The 26788-nt window shown below is 33.0% G+C and overlaps 3 protein-coding genes across 11 annotated transcripts in view; 2 read left to right on the forward strand and 1 right to left on the reverse strand.

The window, feature by feature from the left end:
• LOC132698811 (potassium voltage-gated channel protein Shab) overlaps nt 1-4530 on the forward strand; it is a 130663-nt gene extending 126133 nt beyond the window's left edge. For all 7 annotated transcript variants that reach the window (XM_060665117.1, XM_060665124.1, XM_060665122.1 and 4 more), the window contains one exon: nt 2180-4530. The gene's annotated coding sequence lies outside the window, so the exon portion shown is untranslated. The remainder of the gene's footprint in view (nt 1-2179) is intronic.
• A 1304-nt stretch (nt 4531-5834) lies between these two features.
• LOC132697951 (probable ATP-dependent RNA helicase DDX20) lies at nt 5835-8667 on the forward strand. Of its 2 annotated transcripts, XM_060663742.1 has the most exons (4): nt 5835-6233; nt 6287-6460; nt 6514-6641; nt 8432-8550. In XM_060663742.1, the coding sequence occupies exons 1-4, from the start codon at nt 6041-6043 to the stop codon at nt 8438-8440; spliced, it is 504 nt and encodes a 167-aa protein (XP_060519725.1). In that variant the 5' UTR covers nt 5835-6040; the 3' UTR covers nt 8441-8550. The 2 variants fall into 2 exon arrangements, with proteins under 2 accessions (XP_060519725.1, XP_060519724.1); XM_060663741.1 differs by having other exon boundaries at nt 5868-6233; nt 6514-8667.
• Nucleotides 8668-10485: 1818 nt separating this feature from the next.
• Nucleotides 10486-16011, reverse strand: LOC132698289 (keratin-associated protein 10-7-like). Of its 2 annotated transcripts, XM_060664280.1 has the most exons (4): nt 15786-15956; nt 15608-15714; nt 12448-12729; nt 10486-11008 (listed from the first exon to the last, which is right to left on the reverse strand). In XM_060664280.1, the coding sequence occupies exons 1-4, from the start codon at nt 15821-15823 to the stop codon at nt 10563-10565; spliced, it is 873 nt and encodes a 290-aa protein (XP_060520263.1). In that variant the 5' UTR covers nt 15824-15956; the 3' UTR covers nt 10486-10562. The 2 variants fall into 2 exon arrangements, with proteins under 2 accessions (XP_060520263.1, XP_060520262.1); XM_060664279.1 differs by having other exon boundaries at nt 15608-16011.
• Between the last annotated feature and the right edge of the window lie 10777 nt (nt 16012-26788).

The following is a 26788-nucleotide window of genomic DNA, read 5'->3' on the forward strand; positions in this document are numbered from 1 at the left end:
CCGACAAGAAAAATCCAGGGCTTAAACAGTATAGTCCGTAAAATGCGTTTCTGTATCCTAAAGACTTGCTCCGCACGTGGTGAACCTCCCCAACAAACCAAGGCGTAGTTGAGACAGAAATAGACATACGAAAAATAATTTATTTTTAACAAGGGGAAAGAAACCTGATGGTGGCGCCTCCATATGACAAAGCGGTAAACAGAAACTTTTTTGAGAATGTGGTCCACCTGTTCGAACCAGGAGAGTCTCGAGTCTACATAAACTTAGAGGAATTTTACAACACTTTTCTGTTGAATTGTGCTTTCATTAAAGCGTACTAATAACCTCTTATTTAAATCCCGTGTTGTAAAGGCGATCATCTCAGTTTTACTTTCATTCAATATCAATTTGTTAATTTCTGCATAATGTTTCATTTGCTTAACAGTTGTCTTTGTTGCAATGTTAAGTTGCTAGTTGCTAAGTTGGTAGTAAAGTTTTCAAAATTTTTTTTTTTTAATATTTGTAATACCACTTTAGATACCACACATGTACTATGTATCAAGAGACATTATTTAGTGTACCATTTTTTTTATTAAATCCAGTCGCGGGAGTACGGAATTTCACATGTCTATTTTAGCAGACATTGTTGGTAAGCCACTGATTTCTCACAAAATAAAAATTATTCTTACAATCTCCAATCACTGACAGTCTATGAACAAATAATATTTTGGTTGGAAATAATCTGAATATCTCGCACGTCTTGGTTTGGAAAATTTTGCACGATTTTCTATTTGTACCCCATAGCATAATCAACGGTCCAAGCGTTACTTCCCAGAGATCCTTACGTGTCAATTCTTGTCAATTGTTTTTGGACAAAATTGCGCATTATCCCTTGTTTGAAAAAGAAATACTATTTACAGATGAAAGTAACTTTTCCAGAAATGCAATCAGAAATTTCCATATATTTGGGCCGATGCAGTTGTAGAATGTAAAAATCAAGAAGTTTTCGGTAAATGTTTGGTCTGGAATTGTAAATGGTAAATATTTGAGCGAAAACCATACATCAGATTGAAAGAAATCAAAAAATTCAATTTTCTTAGAAATGATTGGAAATTGTATTTAAAAAAAATTGTGGTATACTAAATAATGCCACTTGATACATAGTACATGTGTGATAAATTTCATTAGAATATCTAAAGTGGTATTACAGATATTAATATATATAAAGTATATATAAAGTTCATATAAAGTTTCCTTGTTAAAATGGACCCAAAAATCGCTCTCTTAATTATTGACATTCAATTAGAAAACACCCTTAAAATGTAATAATAATAACTATGTAAATAATAAAAGAATAATTTAGTGTCATTAGGTTGAAATTGGTAAAAAAATGGAGTGTCTGATTTACAGTAAAAAAAGTTGTAAAGTTTTGCTTACGCATTTCCGCATCTAAAGAAATATAAATTTATAAAAATTGACTGTTCAAAGTTTACTAAATTTTTTATTATACTTTTTGCGTTGTTTACGGTGCAAAAAGTTTTATTTTTTCTACTAGAGCATAAATTATTCAATTTATTTCATTTATTATTTCAAAATTCACTGTCAACTAATGCAGACCTTGCTCTAAAGCTCCTTGATAAAACAGACGCCGTAAATATGCACCTCAGGCGGCTTTGACTCCAATTGGCATTCCGCATTTTTTTGTTAAACAGCTTAACTAACGAAAACTAACCAGACTAAAAACTGTCAAATTCAACTGTCAGCGGCCCAACACAAGGGAGTTTTTGATGTTGGCTTCAAAAGTGCATCATCATTAGGGTAGGCAAGACCTATACATCTAGGGACTATATGGATCGAGAGCATTGAGTGAACTAAATAGTTTTTTGCTTCAAAGTTGAATTATATAAAAAAAGATTCAACAACCGTGAGTACCTTTTTTATAGGTTTTGGACAATATTGTCTGTTGAAATTGGGCCGCTACTCTAGTAGTTACCGTAGGACATGGTGTTTTGTTTTACATATTTACTTCCAGTTCTAGAACAATAAATAAATCAACTACTTACCGTTTGGTAACTAGTAAGAATAAGTTTGCGATCACGAAATAAATGCGGTAATAAAGTATCATCGTTCTATGGTGCAAACTGTTATCGGAATTTCGTCTCTATGTATTTTAGTAATACATGCGATTTAAATTTTACAGATACTTGAATCAAGTCCTAGGTTAGTTCAGCGGTCATCAACGTATCGCATCACTGAAGTTTTAATGTGCAGAGTGTTGAGACGCCACGGAATTACGCTCGTCGACATTTCGAATGCATTGTGACCGTGTGTTCCAGTGCTATGACATTGATGTAATAAATCATCGAGATTCCTATTTCAAACGAACGATGCTTTTTTTTAAATGATGAATATATTCTAAATATATTTTGAACTAAACGTGATGACTTAGGCGTAGTTACTAATATATTGAAATAAAAAGTGCAAACATCGCAAGTGATAGACAATTCTAGTCCTCTATAAACGTTATTGTTAAAGAAATGTGAACCGGTTTTAATAAACTGCGATAGTTGGCTGTTTGATGGGTTGGTAGTCGTTGGTTAAGGAAAAACGGTTGTGTTTAAGTGATTTAAACTATCCAAATGGTAGTCAATGATACAGCAATACATTTGGTAATAAACTTCGGATCGTCTCGGTTTTTATTGCGCGTTTCTCCATAGGAATTGGCACCTGTATAATACAGTTACCCCTAATGTGTCATTAAAGACTAAGACGGTTCGACAAGTAAACAAAATCTCTATGAGAACATTGATGTTATAAAAATTGACTGGCCAAGCTTATTTTTGTCTGTGATTAAATTAATTTTAAGTGATAAGAGTTGTAAAAATGATACACTTCAACTTGACGTTTGTTACTTTTTAAGGGTTTTTATTGTAAATTTCGAAATGTCTCTTCTCGCAGATCAGTCTTTTCACTTTTAATGGTTTAGTATGCCTTTGATTTTTTTTTACGCTGTCCTGTTGTCGCAGGCTGGCCCGTAATCACTTTCACTATCTTGGATCGGATTTCGCAAATAACGTCTACTAATGACAGATGAGTTGTATTAAAAATCAATCGCCTCACTCTAAACAACTTATATCGCTACTTCTTACCCTGTTAGAGGTTGCAAAGAGTATTTAGATGAAATAAAATTCGGTGTATAGAACTAAATCTTCGGGTTCATGTATCTTGACGACTTTAGGAAAGTTGTGCGCTAAAATGGCCTAAAACTATTCAAAAAATTGTTTTTTGCTAGGAATCTAATGCATTAATCGAAGAGATTTTTCCAAAGATGTTGAGATACTGCATTCCGATAAAGCTTGCATACTAAATCATCTTTTTTTACCCAATTATAGATATTTTTTGCCTTAGATCTTACCATAGCGATATCGTTGTGATAGAGCACAAACGCCAGTGTTATCAAACATGTCAATTATGTAAATAAAACAAAAATATCGCAAATATGCAAATTACTTGTAAATAAAATTTTACAATTTTCGAGTCAAAAAAATGCATTTGAACTACGTATTTAAAAGCGCAATCAAAAGTGGTAGCAACATTGATCGTTGTATGTGTTTAGCAGTAGTCTCCATTGCTGCAAGCATTTTTGATACGGCATTTATAACCTTAGTTGTCACTTGGAAGAAATTTATTACAAATATCCATGTGTGGAAAAACTTAAGTAGACTTTTGTAAACTAGGCAAAACGACAAGTGGTTTTTACAAAATATGCAGAAGAAATTTTATAGTTATTGTTACCGCGTAACTCACAGAAGAACTGGAAATCAAAAATAAAATACAAATTACGGTAGTTCAAATGCACGTTGAAGCACCCCGCATTTTTGCTTTATCATACCGGAAGAAACTAGTAATTTTTTAGTTTTATAGTCGTATTTGCCGTAAAGCTGTAGATATTTCTTCATCAGTGTCGGAGTCTGTAGAAGTATTAATTCTCTGACTGATTTAAAGCTACGCTATAAATTGTAAATGGACAACAAATGCAACGACTATTTTCTATACTTTGTTCTTTACATTCTTATTCCTTCCATATTTTTGTATGTTTTCTTGTTTTATTTGACTATACTATAAACCAGTAGTTCTGATTGAATTCGTGTTTTTGCACGATTCAACGCATTGTGGGTCAGAATTTTTGGTCGACATAAAAGTGTTCACAATCATAATACGCAATTATCGATTTGTTAAAGTTTTAGATATCAGTTAAGATGTGTAAACAGACAATCGCGAGTTCAAGTACAATAAACAATTACACACTGACTCACAACGCAAATATACCGAAACAATCGGCGTCGTTACATTGAATGGTTTTTGCAAAAACCCCTTTTATATATATTTTATTGTTCTAAGAAATGCACACGAGGAATCATTCGATGCTAAGCGCCTCTGTTGTAGATACCCTAATATAATGTGATTGCACAAAGTTGTTACAAAATGATAACAAACATGAATTTCATTCCTGGCTGAACTTTTGTTGGAACAAATTATAAAATTGTTAAAAATATCTAGCGTCCTTCTCTTATTTATCAAACCACTAGAGCCTACATTATTTCCTTGTAAGTTTCACTTTTTTCAATATGTCGAGGGTTAAAATACAGTTTCAAAGTAGATATCAATTATTCGTGATAGCTCAATTCTTAGTATTCTAAATGTATGGGCACATATATTTATCAACCCTATTGTCCCTTGTCAACGGCAATGAGGTTTGATTCTAGAAATTTGAAAAAAGAATTCATTAAGTGTATTGCCCGAAACAAAATGATGCAGATTATTTTTGAGTGTTTGAGTGTGTCTAGTCAAAACACCTCATAAATCTAACACGACAGAAAAGGGGAGTTTCTATTTCAAAGTGGCTACTAATTTGGCCTATCTTATACATAAAATATTTCTTGGGTGGTTGGTACCCATCACTCAGGGCATTTTTTTCCCTATAATCACAGTACTATTAGTACTAGACCAACTAAATGAAACAGAAATGTGTTTAAAAAACTCCCAAACACCAATCGATAGAAAATTAAAAAGTACTTACATATCGTAACCTGATGGGTAAACAAATGGCGTTTTATTTGGATTAATTCGGTTATAGTCACTAAACACAAATGAGCAAACTATACCTCTCACATAAACATCTTTTTTCTCATAAGACTCCTTCCCCCGTACTATACCTATGCTTGTATATTATGATTTTGAGTTTATATTTTGAGAATTTATTGTAACTTTTAAAAATTACTAATTCAAAATATTTAAAAACTAAGACCGTTCGACGAGTAAACAAAATCTCTATATTATGTATTAGGTATCATGAAAACACCTAATTCAAAAATTCTCCAGGGAGTTGCATAAAAAAAAGGACTTAGATTCTTTTAAGACTTCCTTTCCAATTTGGTCCCCACATTTCTAAAAAGTAAAACTATTTTGGCTACAATATTCAGTGCCGTTTTTATTTATTTTTTTGTTAATTTTTTATTCTATTACCTAGAGAGACGTTAACGCAATTCTTGTCTAAACTATAGTTTGGATACTAATTTAGAAAACACGCTGTATATTATACTATTACATTGTCATATACAAATGGCATATTAGTCCTGCGCATTCGTCTATTCTTAGAGTTGTATGCCTCTCATATTTTTACTCTTTTAAAACGAATAGAGACATTATCAATAACAGGACATGTTTCTAGAAACAATACTTAGCACATTCTTTAGTGTCTCTGGAGCTTGCAAAAACGCTTTTGTTATATATTTTTGAATGAAACAGTAAAGATATCGAAAAATTGATTATTAAAACCAAACTTGTCGTTCGTCATAATTCCTTTTTTGTGTTTTAGTATTTATTGCAAAGAAAATATCTAACAGCGTAATGTGATAAAGCTAAAAATCTGCATTTAAATTGTAGTCTATGGATAAGACAAATAGGCCAAAATAAAAAAGAAGAAGCTGATTGTTCAAAGACGAAGAAACTTTAGGTTAGGCATCTATAAACAATTTATATTTTCTATACATTTATAAGCATGTCCGAGACCAAAAAATTAGCCCATTCTCTGGAGGACAAAACGAGAACCAGGGACGTTATTGCAGAAGGGAACGTCTCATTCGAGTCGTTGGTTTTGCCTGGCAATGTTCTCAAAGGATTGATTGACAACGGATTTCACAAGGCCTCTCCTATTCAAATTAAAGCAATCCCTTTAGGAAAGTGTGGATTCGGTAACGTAAAATTAGTGCAGTAGTAGAAAATGCGATAACAAACTATTTTCTAGATTTGTTGGTAAAATCGAAATCGGGCACTGGCAAAACATTGGTATTCACAATTGTAGCACTTGATACTATAGATTTTGCTAAGATTGGGCCACAAATTTTAGTTGTAACTCCGACTAGAGAAATTGCAGTTCAAATTCGAGATGTATTTAAGGCTGTTGGATGTTATTTTGATGGTACCATGTTCCAAATTTGCCAATTAGGTAATATTAATGAATATTTATTTTAGGACTAAATGTAGAGTACTTTATTGGAGGATTTCCGATAGAACAGGATAAACTTAAATGTAGATCCTGTCATGTGGCTATTGGTACACCAGGCAGACTGAAACAGCTTATACAAACTGGTATTCTCAATGTAAGTTTTATTAGGCTTTTTGTGCTTGATGAGGCTGATAAGCTAATGGAAAATAGCTTTGAAAATGATGTTAACGAAATTTATAATAGTTTACCTGCAAAGAAGCAAGTTATAATGTGTAGCGCGACATACACCAAAGAACTAGAGACACTTTTAACTAATTATATGCTTAGCCCAACTTATGTTAGTGCTGAAATTGAAACTCCACTTCTGTTGGGGCTTAAGCAATTTGTGAGGATTACCAAATTTGCAAATAATATTGTACAACAGACAAAGGTTAAGAATGATGATTTGGTAAAAATTTTTGCAGTGACATCTTTTACCCAGTGTTTGGTATTTTCAAATTATCAGTCACGTGCTGAAAGCACAAGCAATTTTCTTAACCGAAATGGTTGGAGTTCTACTTATATATCTGGGGCCCAAAATCAAAATGACCGGCTTAATGCTATTTCAAACTTGAAGGACTTTAAGTTTAGAATATTAATATCTACAGATCTGACTGCTCGAGGTATTGATGCAGCTAATGTAGACTTAGTCATAAATTATGATATTCCCACGGATGCTATGACCTATTTACACCGAATGGGCAGAGCTGGTAGATATGGTTCTACAGGTGTTTGTATTAATATGGCATCTGAAGGCCAAGAGGTTGTGTTATTACAAAATATATTGGGTAGTATTGGAGGAACCAATTTATCCATACCTATTCTAAATGATTCATTCAATCTAAAAGAAGAGAATTTGTCCAAAGAAAATTTGCTTTCTGGAGTTGTCTCAGAAAAAAATGTCTCATTCGACCAGTTCAAAGTGGAATTAGACAAAATAAAAGTAAAGCCTGATAAAAGTAGAAAAATAAAACATAAAAAAGATGATCTAGATAAAGTTAAAGGAAATGTTGAGGAGAGTATTGCAGATGTTGAAGCAACATCAATTTTAGGACAGTTAGCAGAAGGAAATTTTGAATTGGGTAACAATGGTAGTTCAGATGATTTAAATTGCAAAATCAATAGTTTTGAATTATTAAGTCACTTAACATCAGATGCTTTTAACATACCAAGTAACCAAGAACATAAACTTATGAGTGAGGATATAGATATAACAAAAATATTAACTGAACTAGCTGAAAAAGGCAAGACAGTTCTTAATTCAAATTTAGATATCAATTATATCCCATCTAACCCAAATTCTGAAAGTGATATATACAAAAAAAATAGAACTCTGTTTAGCGTCGCCAAAACTTTAAGTAACTGTGATACAGATCAAGATGACATACAGGCTATAGGTCAGTACCTGAACTCTAGAAGATATGAGGATTATTTACAAGAATGCAATGTATTGGCAAGTGAAATAAGACAGCAAAGGTGTTCCCAAAAACAAGTTTTGGAGAACATATTTTCAATGGCATATCAATTTGCAATAAACCCTTCAACAGTTCATTGGCAAAACTTGCTTCCTGAAGAAGAACGAATGAAAATTGTAAATGGTCAAGTAGAAGATGATTGCCAAGATGATATTGTTACAGATGAATTTGGAGAGGAATATAATGATAATGATGAGGAATACAACTTTGAGTTAGAGAAAGAAATTGAAGTTAACTATGACATGCAGCCGATTGATGATTTTAATTGTCTTAAATGGGTCCCAGTTGAAGCAAAGTCTCAAAAATCTAATGAGTACATGTCAGTTGCCAAAAATAATTTCATTAATAATGAAGTAAGGGAATCTGGGAATCACAGTATAGCTCCATCTTACATCGAAAAGTATTGCAATCAATATGGCGAATATTTTAGGCATTGTAGTGAACATCTGTGGCAAACTGGGTTGTCTTTTAATACTGTAGAACAGTTTGATCAGTGGTTCTGCTATGACTGGCAAGCTCAAGTGTCAGCAGTAAGAAATTGTATTCAGCAAAAAATTTATGTTGAAGAAATGGCAGGCATTCAAAGACAATCTGCTGAGAGAATGGAAAAATCAGATCAACAAATATAAATGGCACTCATGTCTTTTCTAAATATGGAGTGGTTACTTAGGGTAATTATTGTAAATATTAAATTTCAAATATATAATATTTGTAAGTTTTTCAATTTCTTCGCATTTTTATTTGGTATAAAATAACACCTTTTCCTAAGTTTATATTTGGTATAGAAATATACAGGATGTTTGTGGAGCAAAATTAAATTTTTTGAATTCAAAAAACTTAGTGGCCCAAATCTTTTCCAAGTAACTCAAAATTAAAAAAGAAGTGGAAGGCCTTATTTTTAATTGATTAATTTTATAAATTTTGATTCAGTACAAAAAAATTGTGATATAAAATTTATCTATTTTTATCTGTCAAGTAGCGAATGGATGACCAAGTTTTGGTTAATTCTGGTTAGTTGGCATCGTTTTAGAAAGAAATATATATTATAAATAATTATAAAAATAAAATATGTCATACATCATGTAATTCTCAAATATCGTATTTATTATAAGCTGAAACGTCGTCCCGTTAATTAAATAAATCAAATCAACATCTTTAAAGCTGTAGAAAAAACTACAGTGCTAATAACTGCATCTTACGTCACCTGGTACCTTCCTTAACCATTTCTATTTTATATTCTTTGATCACCATCTGACTCGGTAAGGACGGGCACATATTCAAATTTATTTTACCCACCGCTTTTACCAGATTTACATAGATGCAATTAAAATTATTTTAGAAATTTTAAAAGCATCAAATAAAATAATGTAATGAAAGATCGAAATATCGTTAACATTTGAAAACTTAGTTTTATCCGTTTTTTCTTTTTAATTTTCTTTTCTTACGTTCCCTAATGAAATAAATCTTCCTGTGGAGAGGTATATTGAATATTGTTTCCTTCAAGTTAGTATTCATTTGATTAGTTTTTGTTACACTTGAATAAACCTTATTTCTAATGAAAAAGTAAATGACTGAAAATATGTAAGCATGTCAAAACTTAAGAACAAAATAAGCCACAGTTTAATTTCGGGCCAGTCGAAGGGATTCTGAAAAAGTAATAGAGACAAATAATGAAATTTCATTTCGATTTTAAATATAATTTAACATCCGTTACTTCATCAATAACTAGTAAAGCGGAAGTGCTTCCTAAAATTCAACTTCTTTTCGCGTTTTAAATTCATATTTTTTGGTTAACCTAAAGATATTGAGATGGGCTTATTACTGGGTTGTTGGGCCGTTATTTATCTATTAATGACGTAAAAATGACCACATCCCTGGTTTTGTCCTTCCCGTCAGAAATGGCACCTGGTATCATTTTAAGCAATCGCAAGCGCTTCGTAGCACGATATCCTAAGACAAATGTATTAAAATGTAATAAGCCTTTTGGAGTTATAATTATCAAGGTGCTGTTGTAGTCAAATGGAAAATTAAAAAAAAAAATGAAAAAATATCCAACAAGTTTGATCAACCCCGTTTTAGTAATGAGTTTGATCTGATGAGTTTTTAATAAACGACTGATTGGAGATTATTATCACCTTGTTGCATACTATACTTTTTCTACTACCATCAGTTTTTAAGTACATTTTTATTAGAAAACAGCTCGAAAACATTCACAGAGGGCCGTGTCACGTGATCGTCAGATTTGACAAGCATCAAAATACCTAGCAAAACGTGCGATTGTTCACAAAACCGTGACTAAATTACCGGAAATGTGGGTAATGCAGCTGTTGTCCTAAAGTAACACTTTCCTCACGTCCCATCTATGCATTTTAGAGTAGTAAGTGTAATGACTATAAATAAGCGCATTATGGCTGGCAGGTAGGAATGTACACAAAAAGTTTCTACCAATTTTAATCAACACATTACATTGTTAATTTCCTTATATTAACGAGGTGCGTCTCGAGGGCATAAAGTGAATAAAACATGTTTGCTGTGAAAGATACATTTTTTTAATGAAAGTGTTAACAAGGACATAGGCAATTTGGCGGAGAGTAACAAGCACTTTGCATTTGAGTGGTTTGGGGACAACACATCGCAGGTGGTAGACACACCATCGGGTAGGGGGCGGTGCAGTAGGCTGGTGGCGTATCCGGAGTTTCGACCGTAATTGATGGGGGACATGGTACTTGCGCTATAAGTGGCATACAGGGCGGACAAAAGTTGCTTTGTGCACCCCCATTTCCATTGCATTTTTGCCGATTCGACCCATTTGTTGGGGTGCAAGGAGGAATCCTGACGAAAGCCGGATAGCACTGATATTGGTTGCTTTCCGTCTTCTTGTCGGTGCAGTACGGTTTTCCTAAATGCTTCATGCCTGCGAAAGTTGAAGGACCGCAGGTTGGCTCAGGTTTGGTGAGACATTCAGGATTGCCATGACATTCCGATCGGGGGCAGTTGTCTTGTAGCCCTTAAAAATTGGTTAGTTTACAACTCAGGTAGAGGCCGTTTAATTTTTTTTATAGGTGGTCAATTAAGCAACAAGTTTTAATCCCCTGGTCAAAGTCAAATTTTAGGAAAACTTTTTTGCGTTGTTCAAGAAATACAGAAGTGGTTTTTAATTTTTTTACGAGTTTTCCATACTCTTAAAAATAAAGCGGATGTTCTGACGTCACAACAGACAGTAAAATTTTGTCATTATCGACCATTCCCATCAATCTCGCCCTAAAATTGAATTAACTAACGAAGAACAAAATTTTAGGGGCGGGCTTGGGGACATATTTTGTTGCAACCTCCTTATTTTTGGACTTCTATTAATCAAATTGTAGTCTACGAACTATTTTCAGGTGTAGTGTTACTTTAAAATTAAATTAAAATGTCCAGTTTATCCAGTTTTTATATTTTACCAATTGATAGTAGTTGATATTTTTTGTGGAATACTTATGTATCTTCAACACTGTCATGCAATTCTCAAATCTCTCAGTCTTTGACAAGTAAAACAATTTCAGAAGAATGAAAGTCACTGGGAAAATCATAAGCTAATCAAAATACAGAAAACCCTGTCATGGATGTTGATACGAAGATAAGACATCAAAAGAAGCATAGAACCAAGCTAAAAAGATTGCAACTTGATTGAGAAATACATATTCTGAATTTTTTTTAGTACCTAAACCTTCAATAATTCCTAACTTACTGACTCATTCGCTAACATATCAAAGCATACATTTAATAAGGTCGTATGGCAAGCAACTCGTAGGACTCTTCCATAAACCATTACATGAGGGTCGTTAACGGTGTTAACAAAAGGGCAATTGTCTATTTTATTAACTTGGTTCTCTGGTAAACCATTTGAGGATCATTTTAGTAGTCCAACAAACGAACCTAACCTAAATTTAGATGTCCAATGGTTCCTAAAAGTATATCTGCCTAGTTCGTTCATGTGGCCCCTTAAAACCCAAAAGTATATATTATTATGTTAATAAAAGAAATGCCCAACAACAATTAACCGCTTCGATCTGGTTTTTCAGTTTGTCTCAAGTTTACGTAAAAAGTAGATTTAAATAACTCGTTTAATATTGTGAATTCAGTGGAAAAGTCAAATAAAAGAAAAAGAAATTACACTGCTGTCATGTTAACAAGGAAATTAAAATGAAATTGCACAAATAACGAAAAACTTTATCACACACTTGATAAACCTTTAGTGGAATCAAAGGGAGGAACCAGAAATGATACGCTGTTGTCATATTTATCAGTTTTTGAGTTGCTATGTACTAATGTAAAGAGCAGTCGTTTGTGCCGAGGTGCTACCGTACTTTTTTCTTCCTCTACGTGCAAATCACTAGTAAGTTATAGTACGTATTATTGTATCTAGATGAACCAAAAAAAAATCAGTTTTACAAAATTACTTACCGTTGTGTTTTTCGCATTCACAACCGACGTGCAATACACTGGCCCTCAACTCTCTACTCTTCGACCTGGTGCATGTATTTCCATTCGTTGTCTGTATCTTGTAACATACCATCATTTGGGGAGGATTGCAAGGGACGCAGGGCTGCTCCTCGACGGCTGAATTGCAAACTGGCATACAGGGCGGGGGAAGGGGAGTACATATTGGTAAAAGCGGTGGAACACAAATAGGTTGAGGCGGTGGTGTGGTAACTGGTACTGATCCGTTCCGGACTTGGCAGGTTTCTTGAAAAATGAGGGTACATACAATTTTGTTGTTCCGTAATAACTGTCCGATAGAGGTCAAATGTTTATACTGCAATTAAATTCTGGGACCAGAAATGTACACCATACACCAAGGGCCTATGTGATGCACTTCGATACTATAATATAAGGTGGGTTTGGCTAATAAAAACTTGTCTGGAGCAAAGTAGGAGTAATTTTTTGGCAGTGAGCTTGGAGTTAATAGAAAGTAAACTGGACTTTCGGAGCAGAACCTCAAATATAAATGTCAAACAGCTGTTTTGGTTTTTTATTGTTTTTGTACTTCCGGAACAGAACTGGTTATTTTTATCATCAATTTTTATTAACCAACTACGAGGATAATAAAGAAATCAATGTAATTGAAAAAATTGAAAATTTTGGAGAAGTGTGTCCCTTTTTAATAATAAACCGTTTAAAAAACACGTATATGATTGATATATCTAAATATATATATATATATATATATATATATATATATATATATATATATATATATATATATATATATATATATATATATTTCAAACATCAATTGTCCTTGATGAGCTTCTTAAAAGTGTTTTATTCCTGTCCCAACAGAAATATTGAAAAAGTTCTCTATATTAATAAATCAATTTAATTTCTAAACAAAACCGCCCAACAAATATTTGTTGTTTGCTCATAAAATCCAGAATTAGGATGTAGAACCGAACGCAAACGAAGTCACTCTTTTTAAGTCAAAAAGCAATACCCGAACGAAGAGATTGTATACGGAGTGATTCAGAGTACACCGAGTGAACAAGCCGAACCTCTCTATAATAAAAGTTTATGAGTCTTTAGTGCGACTTGCACTTCGTATAGGAAAATTAAATTAACGAAAAGGCCAAAGGATTATAAAGTATAAACTAAAACAGCAGCACATTGAAAATAGGCGGATACAGGAATAAGAAAAAATAAAAAATAAAGAAAATAAAAGTGAGAATGGAGAGAACGTATAATTCGTTGAGGCGGGGCAATTCCTCAATTTCAGCTGAAAATTGTTTCTCTCTTTTGTGCCCAAGCAATTTACTGTTCACGTATTTTTAAGTTTCTCTTTGCAAAAAAAAAAATAAAATTATACCTAAAGCGCCTTTCTGCACTGTTTTTAAAATTCGGCTAACAATTTTAATATTGGCATTACAATTGCTTATTATAATAATTAACGTGGTTTTCTTCAGTCAAATATAATAACGAATACATTAAAATGTAATTGCAATTTGTTGTTTCTTATCGAAAACCACTCAAAATTGTGCAGTATGGGAGACTGTGTACGGTTGTAGAAAATTAGATTTGTATATTAATAATTCAGTAATTTGTATTTATTTATTTATTATTATTTTAGCTTGTAAAAACAAAATAGTTTTTTTTATTTGTGCTAACAATAATAAAGATTAATCTTTGTCTAAATTTAACCATATATTATATTATAAAAATTCAACCAATCAATACTGTTCGTAACGTTAATGTCAAATAAATTAGTTAGAATTTATTGTTATAATTTTAGTAGTATTATTAAAGCAACTAGTCAGAAATCTTAATTTTTATTTTAGGGCCTATAAAACAAAAATTTGGTTTCATATACCAAAAGAAAGCCCTGACAATTATACTGCACTATAGAGAAATATGAAACAATATTTATATAAAAAAACTTTTTTGGATGAGTCTCAGAAGGTTGACTATGACTGACAAGAAATATGTACAATGTAGAATATTAAGATTAGGATTTATTCACAATATTTAATTTAACCAGTGTAAAAAATACCAGGGTCACTTGAAAAGTTTCCGACCTAACAATGATACATTTTCTCTCTTTTTTTTTATTGCTTGTATACACATTTCTCAGCGATGCTTCAATTTTGCTAACCCGTCGAAATAGTACCTAGCGCAGAATAATTGTTCACGAAGGTAATTAATTGTCTGCTCATTGTCGCTTGGGGCTTGTGGCTAGATCTGGGGACTGAGCGAGATGGTCAAGAAGTTCAAACCGTAATTCATGCATGCAAATGTGACAAACACGTTCTTCGGATATTTTGCATAACCTCCGCTATTTCTCTCATTTTAATCCGACGGTCGTTTAACAGAATTTGATGAACTTCAATAATATTGTCAGTAGTTACAGTTTTTCGATGTCCCTAACGTTCATCATTTCCTAAGTCCTAAGCCACGTTTAAATTCAGCTGCCCAAAATTTGACTGTGGTAAATGACGGTGCAGAGTCCACATACAGAGAGTCCAACTCAACTTTAATTCGCGTAGACATATGGCCTTTCAAAAACAAATATTTTATAACAACTAAAAACCATGCGTCCAAAATGGTAAGTAACTATCAAGGGGTGCACAACTACGATCACTAACTTTTAGTAACTACTGCCGCCATCTTCATGGTGAGGTCGGTAATTATTCAAGTGACTGTCATATATGTGTTTGTGAAATAAAGATCAATACCCAGTCTACGCTTTGTTGATATTTTGATAAAAGTTCTTGAAGTATGTTAAAAGCAGGAATGAAATGAAAAGTTATGAGTCACACTGGCTCATTATTATTTTTTTTTTTTGCAAAAATAGTAAAAACAACCACAGATGTATTCAAAAATAATAATTCAGCAATAATTTTTTCAAATAAGTTCGACGAGCAAATGACATAATTCGATTAGAAATTATCAATTCGTAGGCATTCACCATATTGTCAATATCGGATTTGGATACGTCACTGTGAGAAAATGCTTGCAGAAATATTTATAAATTTTTCATTTATGGAAATTCAAATGCAAATAAAAAAGTTGAACTACAATATGGTGTGGCAAGGTAAATCGGTGCCTAAAAAACAACGTTACTTATTAGTACCTGGTGTACGTTTTGGTAGACAACAATCCCGAGACCGAGAGCGATCTGACTGAAGGCAGTAATCGGGAGATTGACCTCCAGCTGGACAACATGGAACGAAACATGGGCTGCAAATGGGCAAACAAGGTTTTGGTAAGGGATCATATATCTCGATAACTGGTCCTGTGTTTTTATTTACTGACGGTTGCTGGATACAAGTTTTGTAACATTTGTCATCGTCCAACTGATCGACCAGTTTCTTCAGCTCCCTAAGAAGATCCTGGCGTTTTTTGCTCTTTTCGGAACACACGAAGGCCATTGCCGATTTAGCACTCGAAATTTGGTAATAATATATATTGATTTACTTAAATTTCGCTTCTAACATCGATAACACCGCGAGAGTTCAACCGAAAATTTTGACTTTGACGTAGGTATTTGTTTCAATTGTCGTTAGATACTAAGTTACCGCGACGTATTCATAGTTAGATTTTTGTTATAATTCCGACTCGTAGATGCCGCTTATTAATTTCTTGTTGTGTTTAATGGTAATTTCAGCTATCCCAGATCAAGCCAACGCTAAAGCAACATCATTTCGCGATCTGATCCTCGCCAAAAGTAATCCACTGTTCACAGCTTCTATCAAAGTGTTGTACGCAATTCTTCGTTGTTGTGGAACATTTTTATGAACTGTCTCGGCCAATGCTTCTGCCATCCTCAACAGTTCGTAAAAATGTTCCGCAATTAAATCAACAACAAAGAATTGCGTACAACACTTTCATAGAAGCTGTGAACAGTGAATGTGGAACCGGAAAAACGTTCTTAATTTCATTACTTTTGGCGAGGACCAGATCGCGAAATGCAATGGAACAAGACTGGTCGTGAAAAAGGTGATGAATAACGTCATTGAGGCAACAATCATAAAAGGAAAATACAAAGGAGAGGATGTCTTGACCACGCAGATATCGATGATTCCAACGGATTTACCATTCGATTTTAATCGGTTACAAATTCCAGTACATCTGGCCTTTGGGATGACCATAAATAAATCGCAAGGACAATCGTTAGGAGTTCGCAGAATCAACTTGGAGTATCCCTCTTTCGCCCACGGACAATCATACGTCGCGTATGGAAATAAAACAAAAAATATAGTTTATGAGAAAGCTTTAAATTGATTAACAGACTGTATCATAACAGTGTGTGTCTGTCAATATCAAATTTATACCTTTAAATAGCCAGTATTTCAGGAAAATTCTGTGTTGTAAGTCAGCAACATGATGCGTCGGAAATAATAATTCAAAAAATGCTTTTTCGACTTCGAATTTTGGAAAAGTTTTGCCTTTTCTTGACGTTTCTTAGTGTTCAGCGATCAATTTTTCTAAAAGGTTGTGTTTATTAAAAGTTTAATATTCTAAACTTTATTCATAGGCGTCGCAGTTTTGAGAGCCATTAACTCAGCCATTTTAACTTTAAAATATACTCGATTAAAAAGATATTTCTCTGTATTTTACATCACACTTCTCATGGGTTCGTAACCAAAAGACTAAATGATATTATCCTGAAAACATTTAACATAAAACATATCATATACTCGTATATTCTGTTAAACGACCACGTTATAAGCAACAATTATTTTAAAATTGCTATAATTTGAGCTAAAAAGTTTAATTTTATCAAGATGGTCGGTCCCAATAAAATTAGCGGCTTCAAATTTTCGGCTTCGACGATATTTTCGTAACGGATCACGCAACAACCGAAATGCAAATTTTTGCGTTCAGGAACTTCTGACGACTTGGTAACTCGCATTAAAAATCAGTTCGTTATTTTCAACAGAAAAACGTTGCGCTATAGATAATTCTAAACTTGGGCGGTACCTTTACTAATACCTGGTCCCTTTGCGAAAAATTATTTTTAATATGCCCGATACTGCTTGCCTTGTGGGTAATATTCTTATGATCATAGTGAAGCAAATTCCAAGTTAATGCTAAACCAGAATTAATGTATATTGTAAATAGTAAACTGTAAATAACAAATAAATAAATAAAATTGTAATAAATAAATATAAAAAATATGAACATTAAACACAATAAGCTTGATGGACATGAACGAACTATAAATAATAAACAACAACAAAAACTAATTTGATAAACGATACTTTAGTCACGAGTTTTCGTTTTAGCACGATCTTAGCGAGTATTTATTATATGAGTGTCGGAAAAAGTTTATAAGAGTTTTGCATATTAACATTAATTTTTGCATTGTTTAACCTTAGTCATTATAAAACCAAGCATGATGTAGATGGGTTAAAATAAAATTAAAAGAATTGCTAGACAGTACTCCCTATTATCAACTACTTTCAATTACGCAGTAATCAGAGATGCACAAAATGTTGATGTTTGACAGTTCTGATGGTCACGTCATACGTCACTCGGTGAATGTGGAGGTGAATGTATTGGTGCCGCAAACATGTTCCAAAAAACTAATGGTCGCAAAGTGTGGTATACAACACGTTGATAAACTTCTTCAGATATTCGCTTCGCTTCTCTTCGCTTGGGCCAAAATAATATTTCGTGACTAAAAAGCTTTTAATTTAGATTGATAGATGGAAACTCGGCGAAGATCACCTTAACCGTAGCAAATTTTCAAATTTTTAACAAAATAATATTTGTGGTACATGATAAGATACATATCAAAAAGGAACACTCAATACTAACATAGGTAGAGAAGCATACACAATTACGTTACTAGAATTACACTTATAATTATAGATATTCAATAAAGAACGCTTAAGTCTTGTTGTACAGGAAGAAAATCCAATATCGCCATTCTTTTCACACACACGTATATTAATGCTTAAATAGTGATGTTGTGCTTACGAATATCCAACATACTGTTGTTAAGTATCGGAACTGCAGTTTTGGATGCAAGAGGGATACAGTATTAGTCTATCCAGAATATCTTGTAGATAAACGAAATACACGAATTTTTCACTCCTCGCAATTTACTTTTTGATTGCAAATCTAAGCATGATCTGTCCACAAAATCACAAAAGTCCGTGCGGTAACTTGTATAGATTCCGAAGATCTCTTCTGTATTGTAGTTCGGTTCAAAAACAAGAATTATTTTATTTTATTATTTTATAGATTTTATAGACCCCGTGATTAACTTTTTATCTAGCTGCACTAACAAGCGGGGTATAACTATGTTTTCAATCTTTTTCGATGAGCAATTCTTGAAACATGTACATAAAAAAATTAGGAAAAAGTAACAATTTATTAAGTTCTATTTCATAATAAAGTATCAGTCACTTGAAAAATCGTCACTATCGCTACTGGTCGTCACCTAGTTCAATGATCAACTCCGCCACTAATTCTCGTTACTCGTTTTCCACAGTTAGACCAGCTTTGTACTGATATTTTAGCCGAATTACGTTTATGGTATTATCACTAAACTTTAGTACAGAATAAATATCTGTTGTAATGGGTTTCGCCACGGTCCTGCGAAGATCTGCTGTTAAGGTACTGTAAAATACTTAATAAAACGTCAAAGTAATAATTGCACTATATTTTTGGTCGTATTATAATTGAATACTGAATATTCTCGTTATTGCTTTAGTTTCGGTTTCGCCAAAAATACTGTCGAACCTATCGGCGTGCCTAATTTTAGCTTTCCCAAAATGACCGTGTTGTCGCTTTGAGTGCGGCTTGGTCCAATTTCGGTTGGGGCGACGTGGTATGCATGCAATTTCCGGCAGTGGCGGCGTGCGTGCGTGTTTCCGGTGGGGCGTGCGGTGCCCACGCCTATTTTTCACTCCGTGGCGCCGCCTTTTTATTGTTTTTGAAGAAAGTCGGCGGGGCCCACGTCGCCGTTCACGAAAGGGTCAGTCACGTTACGGAATCTAAATTAGTTGCATGAGCTGCGGAATGTGACCGACCATAATCAACCATTTTTCACCAATAGGTATACCAAGCCGTTCTGCCAACGTCGTATCTGTCATGCCCCGTTATCGAATTCGAAATATCGAAAAAAAAAAAGAAATTAATTAATAGTTTGCTTAGACCAAAATTATTTTGAATTTAATGGTCAATTTTATTTTGCTAATGAAAGATTAATTATTGGAAACTCGCTTAGTCCGCTACTTGCAGAAATTTTCATGGACAATTTAGAAAGTATACATAAACATCCTCTGAGCAAAGGATTTCTCTGGTGGTATAGATGTGTAGATGATGTTTTTGCTTGTTTCACTGGAACGGAAAGACAACTATAGTCCTTTTTGAATCATATTAACTCCGTGCATAAGTGTATAAAAATTACCTTAGTGATGGAACTAAATAAACTTTCTGGACTTAACTATAACAAAATTAGAGAAAAAATGTTATTTTCCATTTACCATAGCCCCTTACACACGGATAGAGAAATTCATAATAACTGACACACAAAATGGCTGCCTTTTATTCTTTGATCCACGGACTACTTAATATATCACTTTCCACAGAAAATTTTGAAAAAGAATTAAATATTATAAAATAAATATCATTTAACAATGGATACGACATCTCTTGGATAGATAATATTGTAACTAAAAAACAGATTCAATTAACTCGGAACTCCATCTATCCCAAAATTATTAATAATATTATAATTAAATAGCGAACCGAAAATTTATGAAACAATAAAATATATAGAAAAATCTAGCAAGAATATTTCGAAACGTCTATCTAAGATTGTAAAATTTTCAAAAAAACAATAAAACTAAATCATGAAAAATTTAATTTCTTCAAACTTTACAATTTTTTTTTATAGTCTTTTGAATGTTTATAAACTTTTTCAGATTCTTATTATTAAAATATTCGTTTATTGTGTGAGGGAAAGTAATTTAAGTTTATAGAATATCCGTTCATGCTAAACGATATTGACGGCAGTTTCTCCGTTTACAGACAAACGTTATCGAGATACAAAAAAATAGTAAATCCGAAGGAGCGGCGCCATATTTACGACACAATCGCCATATTAGAACCTTTCCGGGAAACGTATACAGGCGATAATTATAGGAATTCATAGCCCCATTAAGTTATTGCGACAGAATGCATTTATTTTATAACCCACGCGCCTCCTCCTGGGAAGACTCATAATATAATTCCTTATTATAGGAATTTAGATGTTCCCAGTAGATATAGGTGCGTCATTGATACGTACGACATGCATTTCGATTTTACTTGCGTGTCCGTGATAAATATTATTGTACGTGGTGTTTCAATTTCATCAAACTGGGTTTAATGTCCTTGCTTTTAACCCAACCCCAAAATTTTGCAAAAAAAACACAAAATATGTATTATAATGAAGAAAATGAACTACATTATTATGAAATATAAAACAGTTAAGAAAAAGTATTCAGCGGTAATCAATAAGTATTTCAAGATTTTAGGAGACCATGGCGACATATGAGGACCAAACGTGTGAAATATGTTGAACGGAACGTCTTACTTAATTATATTTTTTCTACTCCCTACTCTCAAATAAAAAATTATGCATTCATCATGCGGGAAAGAAGTATCAGCTTCTTTCGTCACAGTCGCGAGCCACTTCGGACATTTCCTGTATTTAGTCACGGGTTTGAGAGCGATCACATGTTTTCGGTATATCTTAGCCACGCATGTTATTTTGACCTTTGTCAATTCTGACAGCCACGTCACACGTCGTCCACTGAATATGTTCGTACTGTTTTGCTTCAATGTATGGTCTGTTCATAGATATAAGAAAGTGACCAATTAACATACAATGCAACAAGATTATTACCTAAAGTTTCGGTTAAATACAGGTAAAATTGTGGTTCGTAATAGAAAATAATTTTATACCTACCTGTGTTTAATATTCTTTGGTTTGGTATACTACTTAGTTGAAGTTTATTAGTACTCAGTCTGAGTTCGCGTGCAATACAGCATGTGTTGAATCGTGTGCGAATTATGCAAAATATGTGCGAGTCTAGTGATCTCAGGAGGTGCTCCCGCCCAAATGTAGAAAACACTATTCTATTGAGACTAAGGAAGTTAGAAACAATGTTTATTTGACTCTCATTGAACGTGGTGCCAGCCAGCAAGCATCTTTAGAAGAAACGGCCACATTGACGAAAATTCCAACATCAACTGTATGGAAAATTGTGAATAATCTCATTTCAGCGAGGAAAAAAAGAAGCGATGCTGACATTTTCTCGAGTGTAAATGAAAGTGAAAATTTTATACGTTATACGAGGAACAAAGCGTGCCTGCATTAGATATCTTAATTAGGAGGCTTGAAAAAGATGAAACCGGTGTTAAGTGTGGCAGAAGAATTGGGTTTTAGATTTTAAAAAATTGACAAAAGGAAAGTTTACCTAAAATCTAATGGTCGTGGAAAAAGTATAGTATCAATAACTTTGGCGTATATCTGATTATTTTATTTGGAAGTAGCACTGTGAAGAATAGTAATAAAACAAATTTCTGCTTCTTTGGATTTTTTATTTTGCATGGCCTCAAAGATTAAAAATAATCAAAAACTGAAAAATTTGTTTTTAACGGTTTCGCATCGAAATTAGAAAATCTCACAATAAGCTATGAATGCTAGTCGATAATTTTTCTTTCCTTAATTCCTATATTTATATATATATATATATATATATATATATATATATATATATATATATATATATATATATATATATATATATATATATATATATACAATGGATTAATGCGATTGTCTTCGCTTCTCCGTACTCAGTTTTCATAATTTTCTATCGCAAAGGGTTTCCGGATTAATATTTCTTGCTGCCATTGCTCCTTTCACCTCGTCTCTCCAACTGCGCTTTGGTCGACCACGTTTTCGTCTCTGCGGGGGAGTCCATTTTAAAATTCATTTTGGCCATCTATCATCTGTTATTCTGTTTACATGTCCAAACCATACCAGTTGTCGCCTTTCCATTTCCTCTGTAATATCTTTTTCTATTTCCATTTCTCTTCTTACATCGATGTTTCTTTTTCTTTCTAATCGTGATAGCAGGGAAGAAATTCGGGAAAGAGTAGCAAAAGGAAGAAAGATAATCCGATCACTTAACTCAGTACTATGGGAGAAGAACATACGGAAGGCAACAAAAAAATGTACTCTTCCTTTGTGGAAAGTGTGACATTATACGGAGCGGAACTGGGATCTGAATAGAGACAATAAAAATAAATTATTATCTACAGAAATGGATTTTTGGCGGAGAAGTTTGGGCGTATCACGATTAGAAAGTTGTTTATTTTTTAACCAATAATTACTTACATATGACGTGCAATCTAAATAATAGAACTTTAACTTGTATTTGATAATATTTGTGGCCTTCCTGTATCATTCTTGAAATGTGGTTAGATTGGGCCTATATGAACAAACAATTGTTGCCCATCAAGTACAGTTCTTACAAATATTTAAAGCCATCAACAAAATTTAGTCATACTAAATTGCACTCTATAAGAGAAAGAAAGACAGAACAAACAGCAATAAAATGATCCGCTTGTTCAAAATATCTTCGTTCAAGTTTTTCCTCATTCCTGTTCTGATCAATAAAATGAGGATAATGCTGATGATTGTGATATGAAAACATTAGATTTTTATCGAGTGTTCACTATGTTTATATATTTTAAGTGTCTTGAATTGACAAGTAAATTTTGATATATTCTATTTAGGTATGCCATGGTCTATGCTACCCTCAAATAGCTTGATTATCGTTATGTGGGTGCATTCGTAAGTAAAAATGCCACCTAATACTGGTTCTCCTTTTTTGGGTATCATAAGAAAAATCAAAGCTGATGATGGTTTCTTCGAAATGATACGTTATAATGAAAATTTCATTTCGTCATCTCGTAAAAAAAGTATTTAATATTTAAATTTGTGTTGGTAATTCATTTACAAAATAAAATTAAACTGATAATCGCTGAATGCTACTTGAAAATTTGCAATTACCAAACCGAATCAATTACAACAAATTAATTGGCTATGCGGATAATCAACGGAACCACTTCAGTTTGTGTAAACCAAATACATAATGCATTATTGCACCAAGCAACCAAGAAACAACTTAACAACTTAAGATTTGCAAAATTTTTTGTTAGTTAGTGCAAACTGGACTACTAAAGAAAAGGATAATTAATAATAAAAAAAATGTGAACTTGTTAGGGATCTGAATAATTTAATAAAAATTAATTAGAATATTTATACCACCCTAAAGCCCTAAGTCCCTTAACACCGAATAAAGCGTGAATCGAAATGCAACTATTTTAAAAGTAAAATTAATATCATTCTATAAAGCTGTCAAAAAAGCCTCGGACACGCATGGAATAGTTGGAAAAACAAGTGACCGGACTTAAAACGCAAGAAAGATGAATAGATTTACATGTAGAGGTACTTAATAATACAAAAAGATTAAAAATTATACATTCTGATAAAAGCTTGACGGGGTTGCTTTTACGTTTTGTAAGTTGGTGGCGTGACAACTTGAAGGATGTGGCACGATTTTAACGGCACGGCGGATTAAGCTGTGGGCCAGTTTTTTTGGATTTTTAGAGTGACGGTTACACAAGGTGTTTTCATTCGTTCTTTGTACGGGGGCACCGTAATTATTCGATTACCTATTCTATGTGAAAATATTGTTTAATAAGAAAACACTTGCTCGTTTTGTTTTATCAAATGTTTAAATATAGGTATAACTCACATTTTTTTGCCCACAAAAATACATTCACTTCTAAGTACAATGTGAATAGAAATAATTTTAGATGGAAGATATTAAATAATATTCTTACTTTTCCTCTCTCACCCCTTCTTCCGTTTTTCTTATCAGTATTTTGTTTCTTTTTTCGCATTTCACTCTTTTTTATGTGGCGTGTAGCTGCTTATTATTAAAAAAAATTCAATTTTTGCAGTATTTTTCATTTTAATCAGTTAATTTCATATTTATGTTCAAAGTTTTAATTAGCTAATGGTTATTTTCGTCGTATGGGACTGTAAAGCTTGCATAATAAACGTTATTATCAATATCTTCGCGAAAATGGTTTCTCAAACGCGGAAATGGAGAGAGAAAACGAAATATAATGGAAGGACTATCTCTAGGCAATTATTTACTATACGCTTAATACCGGCTAATGTAAAATCATTTTCAGAATAAATGTAAACATTTTAAACGTTCAACAATGTTGATATATAACACGTATTGGCTTCGGGTTCTGGCGGCTGCAGACATTAACAGCGTAACTTACTACGTACTAATAAGTAGTTAATGTGCTTATCCCGCGCGTTCTCTATTAAATAGCCATCACGAAGAATAATCATTATAGGCATTTCTTTTTATTTGAAATTAAACGCTAAAGTTGTCACTGGAAGTCGCGTTATATCGTCTACGGAGGATGAGTTGGTACCCCATGGAAAATGTAAGCAGTTGTTGTAGACAACCTAATTATAATTAAATGAAAGATTAGTGGAGATTAGGAAACCAAGATGAAATTATATTAGGAAATTCATCAAACGGTTACTAAGCTTGTGAGTGTTGTAGCAAATACAAAAAATTGAAAAAAATTTGATTACGATAACCAATATTTCTTTATATTCAATAGAGAAGACATTTTTTAAAAGTAAGATTTAAATATGAAAAAGTTAACGGTTTATGTATTTGTTTATTACTGGATTCAGGATATACCAGAACTAGTATCCCAAACGGTATACACTATATGAACAATTCAAAAAGCTATTACAAAATAAATTTCCCTTATTATTCAATAAACATGCTGTCAGGATTCTTTAGCTTCTTTTTTGAGAAGATTAAAATTCATTGAAAAAATAGTTATATTATTAGTTAACAGTTAACCATTAAATTTATAATTATAATTATAAAGAGTGATATGTCCCAGATTTCTAAGTTTCTAGTAGGAACTTTTACATTCATTGTAAAAGAAACGGAATGGTTGACTACCTTGAAGATCAAGCATAGAGATACATTGTAATTTGGTTAGTGATTTAAGTTAAGTTGGGTTGAGCTGCTTGAAATATCAGCAGTTAATTGCTGAAAAATCAGCAATTAAGGGACATATTCAGACATAGTTAAAGATTGCCTTGCTCGAGGTTCTGAGATAGGGTCAACCGGGGTAACAGTAAACGATTCTTGCGACTTTGATATTTTTTGTATACTTTACTAAAATGATGATTAACATTAAATATAAAAATCCAATACTACTTTAAAAAAAATACAAAAAGTATCTGTCAATGACCTTTACCCAGACGACTCTGTGAGGCAAATGTAAACATATATCACGAAACAGGTTCAAGAAAATGTATTTTCTTGTGAGGCATATGTGAACATTAACCTTATAAGCTAGTAGATAATGTTTTATTAATTCTGGCCAGAGTTTACATTTACCCCAAAGTTATTGGAGAACATGGCATATATGCTTGACAAAAAGTCCATTTCGAATAGTTTATATGACGTTTATTTTAGAAAATCTAGGTCTAATTCATTTCAAAATTTAACAACACATTAGGTAAAGAAAACAAATTGTTGAACAACAAATAACAAAATCGGTAATAAAATAAGAGTATTTCACGAACAAGGCATTTTATTTTCAGAAAGATTAAATATTCGCTCGCCTGTCATTTTAATTATGGGAACAGGTAGAACTCCCAATATTTACTCTTGAGAGACAAAACTGACATTACTATCTTCTACAGAATACAAGAATCTATCTATAGTCGTATTTTTTTATAATCTGCATTTTTGTTGAAATCTTCTTCCCACGGACTGTCTCAATCACATTTAAAAGATTCAAATGGATTATCGTCACTTGAGGAACTCTGTTTTTTCTGCCTCTTCTTTTTCATATCTTCCTTCTTTCCAAGCTTCTTTAGTTTCTTTGACCTTTCCACTCTCTTTGAGAGTACACTGATTGATTGTTGTTTTTTGGTTTTTAGGTCTGGGCAGAGAGTGCTGTTTTGCCTGGCCTGGCCTGGCCTGGCCAAGTGGAGTCCATGGAAGTTTTTCGTCCATTAATCCTTTGGGAAATTACTGCAATAGGGACATTATAACATTCTTGAGCTTGCCGGTAAGTTTTGTTGTGGTACTGAACATCTGTCACAGCACTAATCATTAGTGCTGTGACAGATGTGACCTCAGGTCTTCTTTTGTATATCCCGGCCCATTTGTCTTACACA

The sequence above is a fragment of the Cylas formicarius genome, unplaced genomic scaffold, assembly GCF_029955315.1.
Source record: "Cylas formicarius isolate icCylForm1 unplaced genomic scaffold, icCylForm1.1 PGA_scaffold_2__14_contigs__length_35257938, whole genome shotgun sequence".
Classification (NCBI taxonomy): Eukaryota; Metazoa; Arthropoda; class Insecta; order Coleoptera; family Brentidae; genus Cylas; species Cylas formicarius.

Bases quoted from the DNA above. Each gene is read 5' to 3' on its own strand.
- LOC132697951 (XM_060663741.1), top strand. From the start codon at position 6,041: ATGTCCGAGACCAAAAAATTAGCCCATTCTCTGGAGGACAAAACGAGA. The intron at 6,234-6,286 runs GTAACGTAAAAT...ACTATTTTCTAG, and splicing joins TTTAGGAAAGTGTGGATTCG to ATTTGTTGGTAAAATCGAAA. The intron at 6,461-6,513 runs GTACCATGTTCC...TATTTATTTTAG, and splicing joins TGTTGGATGTTATTTTGATG to GACTAAATGTAGAGTACTTT.
- LOC132698289 (XM_060664279.1), bottom strand. From the start codon at position 15,905: ATGGCCTTCGTGTGTTCCGAAAAGAGCAAAAAACGCCAGGATCTTCTT. The intron at 12,730-15,607 runs GTACTAATAAGT...TCATTTTTCAAG, and splicing joins TCTACCAAAACGTACACCAG to AAACCTGCCAAGTCCGGAAC. The intron at 11,009-12,447 runs GTAAGTAATTTT...CCAATTTTTAAG, and splicing joins TGAATGCGAAAAACACAACG to GGCTACAAGACAACTGCCCC.